General features: G+C 43.6%; 1 protein-coding gene across 15 annotated transcripts in view; it reads right to left on the bottom strand.

Annotated features, from left to right (window-relative positions):
- Positions 1-14352, bottom strand: part of dysf (dysferlin, limb girdle muscular dystrophy 2B (autosomal recessive)) — a 91424-nt gene extending 77072 nt beyond the window's left edge. For 8 of the 15 annotated variants that reach the window (XM_064343782.1, XM_064343784.1, XM_064343788.1 and 5 more), the window contains exons 1-3: positions 14053-14352; positions 3598-3653; positions 2096-2187 (exon numbers count right to left, since the gene is read on the bottom strand). In XM_064343782.1, the coding sequence (XP_064199852.1) occupies positions 2096-2187; positions 3598-3653; positions 14053-14140 (236 nt within the window). In that variant the 5' untranslated portion in view covers positions 14141-14352. Of the gene's footprint in view, positions 1-2095; positions 2188-3597; positions 3654-8074; positions 8453-14052 lie in introns of those variants that run through there. The other 7 variants (XM_064343783.1, XM_064343793.1, XM_064343786.1 and 4 more) reach the window with 2 other exon arrangements.
- Between the last annotated feature and the right edge of the window lie 201 nt (positions 14353-14553).

Here is a 14553-nt window from a genome sequence, read left to right as displayed (position 1 = left end):
ATGAGCTTCCAGTTAGCTGCGTAAGTCCGGTTAGTAGTGCACCACAGTGCACATTTCGAGATGTAGTCCTGACAGTTCACTGTGATTTGCTGTGCTGTCTGAGATGAACAGTGCAGGTAAGATCAAGTAGATGACAACAAGTCTTCCTGGGCCCCTCGGTGGATTTCCAATACTTCTAAATCACTGGGCCCCGGCACAGTGACCAATCGTTATCCGTGCCAGTGCAGATCTGGCTGGTTGTCTCATAAGGTGTGTCTCGGGAATGCAGTTTCAGCCAACCTCATTGCAAAACAGGGACTCCTTTTGTTATGCAGGTGTTAACACCTGCGTCTTGCCTGTGTCAGCTGCGCAAAATATGGCTTTGACTGACTGCGCAGCTGAGAGTGTTGTAGTACCGAATTAAAAGGAGTACACACACTGCAGTCTGCAGCAATGGGCCAGTCCTGTGACTGTGAATGGGCATTCCAAACAGGCAAACGTTTGTGATCTTACACCATATTAATCCTTTATGGTGAAAGATCACAAATAGTAGCCTATGTAATTAGAATGCTCTTAAATTAACCTTCCAATGCTGATGTAACAAGGACTACTGGTGATTTAAAGCAATTGAATTCTAGAACACTGACTTACGCTGAGGTAAGGAGACAGGAGAGAAAGAGAGCAGATGGAAGAATGTCAAGAAGAGGAACTATACAGATTTATATGTACATGGAGCAGGCTCAGAGTCACAGGAAAGCCTGGAAGTAATCAGATAATACCTTTAATAACATGAAATTCTGATCCAGGGTTATACTGGAAGCACAAAAATAGTCCATTTGATCCACCAGTTCCTCTTCCCCTTCTGTTCCTTATTCAATTACACTTTTAATAAGGAACTTTAATATCTCAGGTGTACAGATAACTGTAGATTTCACAAGTCATCTCTCTTGGGATTACCTTCTGACAGAAGTAATAAGATTGGAATCTAACCCACTTTCTCGCGATCCTGTGCGGTGACTCGTCTCTTTCTTTCAGCCGTTCTCTTTCACAATCTCTCTCTCTCTCTCTCTCTCTCTACCTCGCTTTCATCCCCCATTTTCAATAAGATCACAGTCTGTACCTGCAAGACTGTTTTTTTGTTTTTCTCTTTGCTTCACTTCCTGTTTCCTCCACTTTTCTATGACAATATCCTGTTTCCACTTCACACCCAGAGCCAGCTTTGAAACCCATTAAAATAAATATTATTTAATCTTTTTTCCCAAGGGAAACTCACAGAGTATTCACAATTACTATATACAATATAAAATATATAAAAGATGCCACATTTGTAACCGGTTTGTATCCTGAATTATTTTATTACAAGTTTGAATGTGCCATATTTATAATTCAGTTCATTGCTGCAACATTATCTGCAGTTCCAGAGGGAGCAGCAAGTTCTTTTCTGGAGTGTGTGCTTCCAACAAAAAAATTGCTTAATATTTCATTTGATATTTATCCTTTTTTCCAATAATTATTTGCCCTGAATTCTGTCTTCTGATGCATTCATCAACAGCCAGCAAACCTTGTGAAAGACTGGTTATTGTAACAAATCCTGTGTAGTTGAGCGAACTCAATTTTGTGTTTGTGCATTCATGGTCAAGTTATAGTCATTACATCCATCTCATAATACAGGCTGCCTTATCTGCTTTCCGCCTGTTATTTGGTTTATCGAGAGACATTCCCAGAATTCCAAGACTGCGGAGATTCATAATGCTGTCACGTTCCCTCTCATTGTGTCCAACCAGCCCCTGGGCAGCCACATGCACCCTTGTTGGCTGACTCTGCTAAAATACCATTCAGCTTTCATTTTTGTTTAGTTTTTCTTTAATGAAATGTTTAAAAGTACATACTTTTCTAAAACTATGTCTCCCCATAAAACCCATTGGCAAGATAAATGGTGTAAACAGATGAGTAAATGTACCTTATAACTCACATCTGTAGAAGCAGCTGCCTCCTAGATACCATCCCCCCCCCCCCCAGCTAATGCCAGCTGAACCTCACAACCTCCCACTCCTGCTCAGTGATGACAATCCCTTATTCACCACCCACCCCCCAGTACCCTTGTGTTGGTTCCTACCTGTTCCTGCCCATCTTCTCATGATCCTTCACCACCACGTGAAGCTCAGCACCCGAATCCAAGGGCACACCCTTGAGATCCCACTCAAACCCCTGTTAGAGAAAGAGGGACTATGTGACAGCGCAATCACTAGACTAGTACCTTTTTTTTCCCTTTTCTGTCTGCCTGGTCGTTCCCAAGAATGTCCATTCTCACACAACCAAATACAGTGCTGAGGGGTACAGAAATGAGCAGAGTAAGTCAAGTTCTTTCCTCAGGACAGGGGTTTGCACATCTCCCATTCAAAGAATTTTCAGTTGGTGCAGGCCACTGAAGTACAGTAGCTCAACATTTTGTTTCTTTTTACACAGCCAGTTGATTACCTTATTTTTGTGCATAGCAGTAGTTTACCTGGCCTTACAACTTATGATGAATTTATCAGACATGTATTTGAATTCAATTCAATTTTATTTATATAGTGATTTTTTACAGAGACACTGTCACTGTCAAACTAGGCCTGAAACCCCAAAAGTCCCCAATTGCAAGGAATCTCAGGAGGATCCCAGCTATACAGGGGAGCCCATCCTCCCCTGGCCAGCCAGGTGTAAGACAAGACAATGAATGGTAACAGAAATGTAATGAGGGATCTAATGTCAGGTAGGACTATGGCATAAAGGGTGAATGATACTGAAATCACCATTGCCATTGTGCTCTTTGGCAAGATAACTAACGTGTTGTTCCATTGCACACCCAGCTGTAGATACAGAACATTAAAAATGGATGTGTAAGAAATGTAAGCTTCTCATGCTCTCATGTTGGATAAGTGCCTTTGCCAAGGCATTGAGTGACAGAAGCTAATATCACAGAGCATTGCTACTGTGACGTGGGCAACAGCACGACTGTGCAGAGACTAAAATATAAGTGTGTGCAGCTATTCATGTGGAAAAACTGAGTGAATGATAAACTAACAGTTAGCTATGAATGGATGCCTTTTTCTGGAAATATTTCCCCTCTTTGCCCTTTGAAATGGTCAGGTGAAGATTTTGCCCAAGGCAGAAACTCTCCCCCATCCACACCATAGACAGTAATCAGGTGTTCATAATCTCAAACATGTAGAAGAGACACTGATATAAAGCAGTGATATAGTGACAGAGATGGCATTATGGGAATATTTGGTGCATGGAGGTTGGTGGACTACTCTGAGAGCTATAAGATGACCACTTGCAACCAGTATAAACCACCCTGGTGTGACCCCAAAGTCAATGGGGGGCAACAACGTAATAGAGGATTGGGTTGCAAGAGGGGTCACAGATGTGCTTCATGTATACAGGCCTCTGTTTTATTTAATGAAGGGTACATGTCAGAAACCTATACTTCATATGAGACAAAGTGTTTTTTCATTTACTTGCTTTTTTGTTTCTTTGTTTGTAAAGAAAGAACACTGTACAATGGGTTCCATTGCTAAGTCATCAGATTATTTTGGAACCTGAGTGTTTGTGTCTGTCTCTGTTGTTCAAACTCACCTCATTCCACACAGGATTCACATTATTCTTGATAACTTTTGTCTTCTTCTTGGACCCTGGGGAACGAAGGAAATGAAAAAAATATTTTCATGAAAATGCAAGGGATTTGGTTGCAGTAGTTGGCCCTCTGAAGTACAGTCTGTGCTGTTAACTTGGAGTTCAGTCTAAACAGTCTAAGCACAGTAATAGAAAGTTTAAATAAACCATTAAGGCACCAATGGGCACCAATGTGCTCCACAGGTTCAGAATGCCCTGTGCATAATAGCAGGTAGTGTATGCTCTTTATAAAACACTGCCCTTAACACCAGGGCCTAAGCTATAGCTTCCCCCATCTAAAAGCAACACACAGGAAGCTGATGGTCTCATAGTCCGATAAAAGAACCTAACTTCCCCAAGGGTTGGGAGATGAGCTTATCGTGGAGTACAATACATCATGAATCATTCCCAGATGTTCTCAAGACCCAGATAAAACAAATGTGAAGTCTGTCTGCATCCCCTTTCAGCTGGCCCAGAGCTCTGGTTTGGCACTGAGGGATGTGGTGGGGTTTTGGGCGGTGCTGCTGTGCCACAATGCCTTGAATAAAGAGACTAGCCCAGTAATTAGATCAAAACTAGTAAACAGGGGTCAAATGTTATATTCTGCTCAAGTCCAATCATCATCCAGCAAAGCACTAGAATGCAGATTCAGAGATTTCTAGTTGAACCTTCAGGACCCACCAGTTGTCTTGACACAAATACACAAGGGCATATCCTCTGCTAAAACCGTCATAGATTCCCTTACAGACAATAACACACACTGTGTTCCAGTCAAAGCCAGGAAACATCACAATATATCAAAGAAGCATGCCCCCACGCACCAACTACCACTCTACCTGCAAGTCAGACATGGGGAAGTGGGCGTTTGCCTTCCTGTTTTGCCTCTGCCAACACAGTGCAAAAACAGGCTCTACTGCCAGAAGCCGTCTAGAGACAGGGAAGACCACGCCCAAGGCACCGGTGGGAACACTTCTCCACCAACCGGAGGAGCTGAAAATAGCCCTTGAAAAACAGCCCTACCACCTATCCCAGAGGAACTAAAGGCAAAAGAGGACAATCCAAGGAGAGGTTCAAAGGTCACAGTATAGCACAACATTTGGTTGCTGTGCATTTGGGAGACGTAGGCTCATTGCATAACCATTCCAAACATTTCCCCTCAGCCTCTAGGCTTGTTTTTTTCATAACGGTATTGATGAAGCAGGAAGGCAGCACCATTTACTGTCAAGTTGACTATCAGCCCATCTGACTAGATTTACAATAGGGTAACAGTCTAAAAATAGCCATAGCTTCAGCAGTGGAAGCAGTTGGGAAGTCTATGTATAGCTGCAGCAGCACAATGGTCTGGGCCGGTCCAATTCCTGTGCTTAATTATGAAATGAAAGTAAGGACACAACATAAGTCAAAACCTAACGTAAGTCAAGTTGCCCAAAATATGACTGTCTGATATGCGTTCAAACAAAGTCTATGAGTGAATTATGCCTGGAAAATTGTATCAGCCACACAGGGAAAGAGGGGGTGGAAGAGGAATGCACATTTGCGCCAGTCACTGAATTGGTTTGTTATTTAATGAACAATGCTGTTTATATGAAGTAGATTTTAGCTAACAATGCTCTTTATCTCCCTACAGTTTCTCATCTACTGCCCTCTCTCTCTCTCTCTCTCTCTCCCTCCCTCCCTCTCGATGCCTGTTTGGTGCCACCTTCCTAATTTTCTGGTCTGATGTCTATAAATGGAAATGGCATTTGATTTTGTGGAGGAGAAATGCCACTTTAAAATGTTTGGAGTTTCTCTCTCTCTCTCTCTCTCTCTCACCCTCTCTCCCTCAGACAGACACACACATGCACACACACACACACATGCTCTTCATTGGGAATTTTGGTCACTATCAGACAGGAAGGGGGACACACAGGTCTTCTGATCTGCCAGATTGAAGAAAGAGTTTGGATTATACCTGTTTCTCAGTCGTTCATGCATTTCTCCTAACAAGGCCTTAACATTCCTGGTCTCCTCTTTGCCAAACACAGGATCACCCTAAGCACAGGTCACACACAGCATGCACATCCCCACAAAGAAAGCTCTTGAAAGTGATCATATCTCAATGCACAACGAAGTAGCAGGAAATAGCAGGAAGTCTAATTGAGGGGAAAAAGCAGTGGGATGTTTAAGTCACATTCCAACTGCAACCCCCAGCCCTTTCAGGCCCTTCTTAAGGTTGATAAAGTTAGAATATGTAAAAGGCTCCGAAAAACAAGTGAAACTATGACTACGCACTAATTACATAATCAATTCACACTTACTATAAGGGGTGTTTAGCACCTAATTTAGAACAGACACTGAAGAATATTTCACAGCAGCCACTTTCACAACCATTTCAAAGCAAATGTTTTAGTTTAGAATTATCTTCTGGGTCATCTTAAAACTAATGATAAAGAGCACCTTACTCTTTTTCTGGTCAATCATTTACTTCATAGTTTATTTGAAAATCTGGAAGCATGCTGAAAAATCATATAGAAGGCTTATAGAAAAGTAGAGAAAAGAATTCGTATGAAATTGTAAGACTTAGCTGACACAATGACAAATGGACGGCAATTATGAGTACTGCCGGAGTGAATCACAGCAATTGTTTCTGTAGAATATTCTGGAGAAATGTCCAGACGCACAGGATAATGTTCGCACAGGGTCAGACAATGTGTTAGTTAAGGAGTACCTAAGAAGAAAATCACTTAACGCTTAACCAGTGTACATGTCAAATGCAGACACGCGATTACAGAAGTACTATGACCCCAAACGGTTAGTGGCATTTCTGACCTGTGGCAACAAAGGTAGTCGAGTAACTGTTAGAAAAGAATTGCGTTCTTTACACACAGCTAGATGTCACAGGGTAAACGCTCCAAAGTACATGGACAGGGTGGCTCCTGTTTTTTCATTTTGATTTTTAATTAAGGCTACCACGTAACCTCCAAACATCCCATAACTGCAGCTCTAGAGAGAGTGGAGTCTCCCCTATAGGTCACCATTGCAGCGTCAACCTCATAGACAGTCTCACATCCTGAGCGACCGAAGAACGAAACAGGAACTTCAGGACAATGACAGGAACTGCCTCTCACCTCGTAAAAAAGATCCTGCACCAGCTAAAAGAAGGCTGCACTGTCATTCACTGTCACAACAGACAAGACGGGATGGAAAGAGACCCCTCCTCCCCCTCAGACCCCCCCCCCCCCACTCCCCATCCGACAATGAGGAGCACTGGTGCCGACTGCCCAGACACACACACACACACACACACACAGGGTTCTCATATCCTCCTTCCTGGTGTTGACTCATAGGTGGAAAGTATCACTATCACAGACATGTCAAATCGACGGTAAGGGGAAGATGAGCTCACTTTGCCTGGGCACAAGCCCCGGCCACACAGGCAAGGATGCAAAACTGCACCTTCATCACACTTAATCACGTGTATGTTTTTGATGGTGGATTTTAAAATGGTCGAGGAGACGTCACATTGGTCATTTCAGAGTACCATTCCACTAAAGTCTTGGGAAGATGGAAAGCAACCACAAAATAATCTGTGGACAGATTACTACAGAACTATTTTAATGGGAGGGGGTACGCACATTCAGGGTAAAATCAAGACCCAGTGGTCGGCTTTAAATATCCACATCTGTAGCGTTCCTCTTCATGTAACATGTATTATGTTTAAATATTTCCAGTGTTCAGATCCTGAGAATCACTCAATAGTTCAAAACATCCCAATCAGCAGTGATGTATTTCTGTTTCTGTGTATCATTTTTGAATACAACCAAACAGCAATTTAACACTGGGCATGCTTCACACCACTAAATCACAACAGCTGGCTATGTGGAACAGTGTTTTAAGAACAAAGTGCCCTGTGGATGAAGTAAATTATTACCCTGTAAAAAGAAAAACTACCCCATATTTCAGCTATATTATTATCATTTGAATAGGGTTCCTTAACTTTACCTTTTTATCTAATAAGGTAGGTCAACTGAAAACTGAATTGCTCACTCTTTTAGTCAGTTTCAACAATGAACTGAAAAGCATATTACCATCCTGCAGATTAGGCAAAATACATGGTTCTATATGATTCTATGGATAAGGCACATTATAGCCCAATGGATGTGATGCATTGCAGTCCTCCGGACAAAGCAAAATGCTACCCAAAATATGATGAGAACACAATAAAATATTAAGTGTTATGTAGCTTTTACAGAGTACATATGGTCCCAATTGGACTCAAATGTACTATGTTAGAGTTGAATTAACACTGGACATTTTACTGTGCAGGATGTGTCCCAGAATCACACTGTCTTGTTGGGTTCTATGTCAGGACCCCCTTGCAAAATAGATTTTGATGGTCAAATGCAGGTAAAATTAAAATGAAACAAAGGTCCCAGGCCACCTCTTAAAGCAGAACCCTTACCTCGGAACGTTACGCTGGCTAAAGGGTCTCCCTTCTCCACTTTGCGCAAGTTATAGGCCCGCTGCAGGACGCACCTCAGCATGTTTCCACGGAGACCGAGAACCGAACACTTAGATCTCCCAGGAAAGGGTAGAACATCCAGGCATCCCAGAGAGACCCGGACACATCCAAGGGGTAGTTCCAAAACTGAAGAGCTTCGGCGTGCGTGTGCGCGCGCACTCGTGTGTATCAACGTACGTGTGTGTGTGTGTCTGTATAATGACTGTGCCTACAGCTGTCCTTGGGCTAACCAGCTGGCAGCACAGGAATGCCAGAGTAAGTACTCCCTTGGTCTCCCTTCCCTGTATGACAAAGAGCTACACTGAACCAGGAGATCTGTGTCTTACTCTCTCTCTCTGACAGCCCAACCCCACCAGCACCATAGACACTCCCCTCGAGTCCTGAGGAAGTGTAAATATTTCCTGACCCCCCCACCCCCCTGCTGAATCCATTATGGCAGGAACTGTTAGAAAAACACCTTTATGGCAGAATCCAAGGCATAATAGGCTGTCTTCACATCCGATACAGTGCCAGGGCACCGGTCATCAGACCAAAGATTCAGCCGGCTCACCAGCAGAGCAACCAGCCTTTCGCTTCAGTAAAGTTCACTTAAGGAAAGAAAAGAGAAACATTCAGACCATTGTCTGCCCCCATGCAGACGTGTATCGGCTTCCTTGACAAAGTTTTCCTCCGGCTTGACAGTAAAAACATAGATCAACCTGGACCGATGGAAGCAAAATCCTGAATCTTGACATCTAAAAAGGTTGAGAGATATTTTGACAAAAACGGTCTAGGTTAGCCCACCTGAGCTCTAATTCAGGTATTACCCAGGTATTCCTGGCTATGTCCTAGTACACTAGAAAACATTCACTTTTCAGCCGAATGTAGCCAGGTTTTCACCTGAATGTTCACATGGTATAAATCGCTACTCTACATGTGATAGGAACCTTGCCAAGTAGGCACTGTGGGACAGAGAGAGGGAATTCCATGACCATTGACCGGCGATCCAATCACATGGTCCCACTATGGCAGAGCAAGCTCTCCAGGTCGAGCAGCTCCACCTGCTGACACAAACTAAAGACCACTCACTGAAAATGTCTAATTCAACTGCTTACATAGACCTGTTCACTGAAACCCATTACACAGTTAAGCTAATCACCAAAACTGTCCACTGTAACCATTTGCTTGCACTGTTCACATAGGCACTTCACTCAAGTCACTCTCTCTCTTAAACCATTCTTTTAAACCATTCACTTAAAAGAATGATTTTTAAAAATTAAACATACCAAATTTCAGCCTTCAAACAGCTCTGATTACTGCTTTATATTTTCTGACATGTCCAAGCTACTGTATAAGCCTAATTATAATCAGTTGTTGACCCTAAGACATTAGAGCAGACAAAACACAGCTAGGGTGTTCAAAACACAAGATTTTTAGTTGCGATGTATGTACACGTTTCCAAAAGTATGTGGACACTTGGTGGTTTCAGCTATTTCAGCCACACCCATTGCTTACAGCCATACAATCTCCATTGACAAACATTGGCAATAGAATGGGTCATACTGAAGAGCTCAGTAACTTTCAACATGGCACTGTCATAAGATGCCACCTTTCTAACAAGTGAGTTCATCAAATTTCTGCCGAGCTGCTCAGGTCAAGTTAAGTGCTGTTATTTTGAAGTAAAAACATATAGGAGCAACAACAGTTCAGCCGCGAATCAGTAGGCCACACGAACAGGACCACCCAGTGTTGAAGCTTGTAGTGTGTAAAAATGATCTGTCCTCAGTTGCAACACTCACTATAGTGTTCCAAACTACCATTGGAAACAACGTCAGCACAAGAACTGTTCATCAAGAGCTTAATGAAATAGGTTTCCATGGTCGAGCAGCGAATGCAAGCCTAAGATCACCATGCATAATGCCAAGCGTCAGCTGGAGTGGTGTAAAGCCCATCGCTATTGGACTCTGGAGCAGTGGAAACATATTCTCTGGAGTGATGAATCACACTTCACTATCTGGCAGTCTGACGGATGAATGCATAGTGAATGGTTTTGGCTGAATGCATAGTGCCAACTGTACTGGCCCGATTACTGCTAACTGTAAAATTTGGTGGAGGAGGAATAATGGTCTGGGGCTGTTTTTAATAGTTTTGGCTAGGCCAATTAGTTACAGTGAAGGGAACTCTTAATGTTACAGCATACAATGACATTTTAGAGAACTGTGCACTTCCAACAGTTTGGGGAAGGCCCTTTCCTGTTTCAACATGACAATGCCCTCATGCACAAAGCAAGGTTCATAAAGAAATGGTTTGCTGAGTTTGGTGGGGAAGAACTTGACTGGCCTGCACAGAGCCCTGACCTCTACCCCATTAAACACCTTCAGGATGAATTGGAATGCGAACTCTGAGCCAGAGTTGGCATTCCAATGCCCAACATCAGTGCCCAACCTCACTAATGTTCAGCAAAGGGGGGTTCAACTCCATATTAATGCCCAGTTTTGGAATGAGATGTTCAACAAGTACATATGGGTGTGCTGTCCAGGCATCCACATACTTTTGGAAATGTAGTGTACGTGTCTATGCATTTGTGCGTGCATGTCAATAAATTGCAGGAATTTGTGTTACATTTCTGAGCAGGATAACAAACGGAGCTATATTTCGCATATTATCTATCAACCTTATCGATCAAAGCCATTCATTTATTTCATAAAATGTTCTCTTGGATCTGAAATGGTTGCAATGAAAAAACCAGCAGACCCTGCAGCTCTCCTTGACCAGAGTTGAATAATGCATAGAAATAAACATGCTGAAACATAACATAACATATTGTATTCTTTGTTGATATTCTGCTTCCACTATTTGGGGTGAATTACACAGTGCACAGATTAGACATAATTTAATCAGCAGGATCTCAAGCCATTCAAGCCATCTCTACCTGCATGTGCTTCTCCAAAGCACTCCAGCCCCCAACTTGTGACTGAAACCTGCTGGAAGCTTGTCTCATTCGTTGACTGTCCAACCAGAGTAAGTAGTCTGGTTTCATCAGTTGAACTTCAGCCAAAATGATGACCCACCTACTTCTCATGGTAAATGGACTGCATTTATATAGCACTTTTATCCAAAGCGCTTTACAATTGATGCCTCTCATTCGCCAGAGCAGTTAGGGGTTAGGTGTCTTGCTCAAGGACACTTCGACATGCCCAGGGTGGGGTTTGAACCGGCAACCCTCCGACTGCCAGACAATCGGTCTTACCTCCTGAGCTATGTCACCTCTCATAAAGTAAGACTTATACTTTAGGCTTTATATAAAAAGAACAGTCAGTCATCTTTCAGTAATTTAATTTGTATGTTGTTTTTTTCCCGGCTTGTAAATAACTCTTCACATTTCGCTTTGCACAATATATTTAAAGTTATCTTCTGTCCTGCACAGGCCAGGTCCTAATGTTAAGAGTCACGGTAATATTACAGAAATGTGAATCAGTGATGTGATATGGCACTCCCAGCCAGTGTGGGACTCCACACTCCCCCCCCCCCCACACAAACCCCCTGACCCCCCACCCCCTCTGCCAGCCAGGCACCCTCCTGTGCCCCCCCCCCCCCCGCCTCATCCCCCTCCCCAGGCTCCTGCCGTGTTGCCAGTCAGCTGTGCTGAGTGCACAGTCAAGGGGGAAATGGGCTGTGTGTGTGATGATGATTTCAGAAACAGTTCAAAGAAATGGCCTCCCTGTGAAAGATGTGCATCTATGTGGAAGTACGTGCACGCTTTGGGATTTCGGTCACAAGCAGCTATGAGTGAGTGTGCCAGTGTTCTGAAGTGATTAAAACAGCCGGTAAGAGCAGTTGGTGTGGGAGATCCCTTCAATACACACACACACACGCATACACATGCACACGCATACACATACACACACACACACACACACACACACTCAGTTAAGCTTATAAAGGCCAGGGATACAGACTCCAGTGACCTTTATCCTTTCCAGCTAAACCAAGGTTCAGACTCCAGGATACTTCTATAAATCACAAATGAATTATCCACAGACACATAGAAACATACATATTCACACACACATTGTCTTGGGGAAGCGTCATAAAACATTACATATAGCGCTTATAGCACATCCATATACTATATGCATGTAATGTGAGCACCAGCTGGTGGTCCTGAGTAGATAGGCTGAGAAAGAAATGCAATCCATTCAGACAGACAGGTACAAATTCCATGTTTTCTTAATTATTGAACTTTCCAGCCTCTGGACTTTGTAACATAGTTAAAAACTATCCTCACCAAGGCATGATTAAGAGACAGGATATGACAAAAATCAATAGCTATCTCGATCACAGAAATGAATTCCCGTTACTGCGTGCAGGAGGAAGGAAAGATCAGCTCAGAGATGCCAGCTGCTGCACAACAGCTGAATCACCCTCAGCAACGCTGAAATTTCTGCTCCCAACAGCCCGGCTGGTGACAAGCCAAAATCCTCTGGTGCAAAAGCCCAGTACATTCTCACATCTCAAGTGTCAAGAGCTTCACAGGGCAGAACAGTAACACAGAGCAAGGTTTTCACAGTGAATTCCCACAGCATTCGGATTATGAGTGGGTTTTTTTAAGTGCATTTGATAAGAAAGAGCTGACAGGTTGTTCGGCTGGAAAATCCCCTTCTGCGGTCTGCTGCAGCCTCCCCTAGCCAAACTGGGGCCTTACTGGTTAAGAACTACAATTAGGCATGCAAAGATTGGTTAGCAAGTCACATTTTCACTTGCTATGGATCAACCCTTAACCCAAACAACCACAGTTACGAGAAACTCCAGATTGCTTTATTGGATTTTTGTGTTGTTATCGAAAGACTGGACTGTGATGACTGAGGAATGCAAACACACTGTGGATTATAAAAAGACACTGCTGCCATTGCACAGCAATCTTCCATAACAGAAGCAAAATAGCTAACCTGAAAATAAAGGTCAATAAATACTATTGACTGAAAGTGAATTCCGTACATAATTTCTCTGATTTGTTTGTTATTACCATACAGTTCAAGCACCAGAGTTTCAAAAAGAAATATGCAGTGGAAAGGCACAAGCTCATGCAAAAATCACAATAGACAACGATCAGAGAGATGTGACACATTCCCAATGATATAAACATTCTCATCTTAATACAGCAGCACTCTTCATAGCCAGTATCCAGCAATGTGAAAAGCTAATTAATCTGAGATGCGGCCTCTGTTGTTTTTTTGCTTTAGTGTGGCTAGATCAAAAACACAATTTTGGAAAAAGCCCAGACCATGCGCATGCATTCATCTGATGTCTTCCATTAAGGGTCCTAAGTCCTCAACCGAGGATACAACAGAGAATACTACAATATAAGAATTTTATGAAAATAGAACATAAATAAATGCTTGGATATGGCTCAACGGTTTTACACAAGAGTCCAAGGAGCTAGAATACGTTGTCACTGCTATAAACAGAGGAGTTAAACCTGGTTTCTTTAATTAAATAGTTCAGAATGCCACTCAAGTCTGATCCAAGTCATTTAGACTGCAGGACGACACCACAGGCTCTGTAAAACAGAATGGATAGGAGGCATCCCAGGCCAGTCCCCTAACTAAACAACACTGAGGACGGCAGAGCCACAATGGCTTCTTCACTGCAGCTTGCACTATAAAGACGGCCATGCCTCACTGTGAAACAGGATCCCCTCCTCGCATCTACCCATCAACCCCCCCAACCACCGCTTCCACACCCGGGCAGCACAGCAGAAATAGTGGGCTGACTGGCGCTGCCTTTCCTAATAATAACCCCAGCTGCCAGAGCTAATGGGAAGGAGAGGCAGAACAGAAAAAAGCAGGAAGGCTTGCTAGGTACAGTACTGCCAAACACAGCCACTGCACACACAGCCCCCTCACCCACACCCCCCATTTCTCCTCAGGCCCCCTTACCTTCGAAGGTGACGCAGCAGTAGGCATCGGTGATGTCCGCGTCCGGAGTCACCACATTGTTGGCGCATAGGATGAAAACGCGCAGCATGGGGGGAATCAAGGTGGGGGCTGACCTGAAATCAGCCTGGCCTGGGGGGGACAGTGGGGAGAAGAGAGAGAGGAAGGGTCCTGAGTCTGGGGTCCCCAGGTAGCCTTTCAGCCTATGGGGGAGAGGGACCAGTACAGCCAAAAACACTGGGGCTGGAATCTAAGGCAGTGAGTTAATGCTGCTGCTGTTGCTGCTGCTGCTGCTTCCACTGCCCAGGCTCCACACTCAGAGGCACACGCGCACCACACACACACACAGTCCCTCTCTGCTTAAAGGGACAGAGCACATTTCTCCCCCCTCACTCAGGGCAATAGGCATGCAGCCCAATGCAGAGGGAGGTCTCCATAGAGGAAAAGGCAAAGGCCATAACCGAGGGAAAAAGCAACACAGCACTAATACATGCAAGTTTCTCT

The sequence above is a fragment of the Anguilla rostrata genome, chromosome 7 (assembly GCF_018555375.3).
Source record: "Anguilla rostrata isolate EN2019 chromosome 7, ASM1855537v3, whole genome shotgun sequence".
Lineage (NCBI taxonomy): Eukaryota > Metazoa > Chordata > Actinopteri > Anguilliformes > Anguillidae > Anguilla > Anguilla rostrata.
Note: the sequence above shows the minus strand (reverse complement) of the source record. Positions and strands in the feature narration are given on the sequence as shown.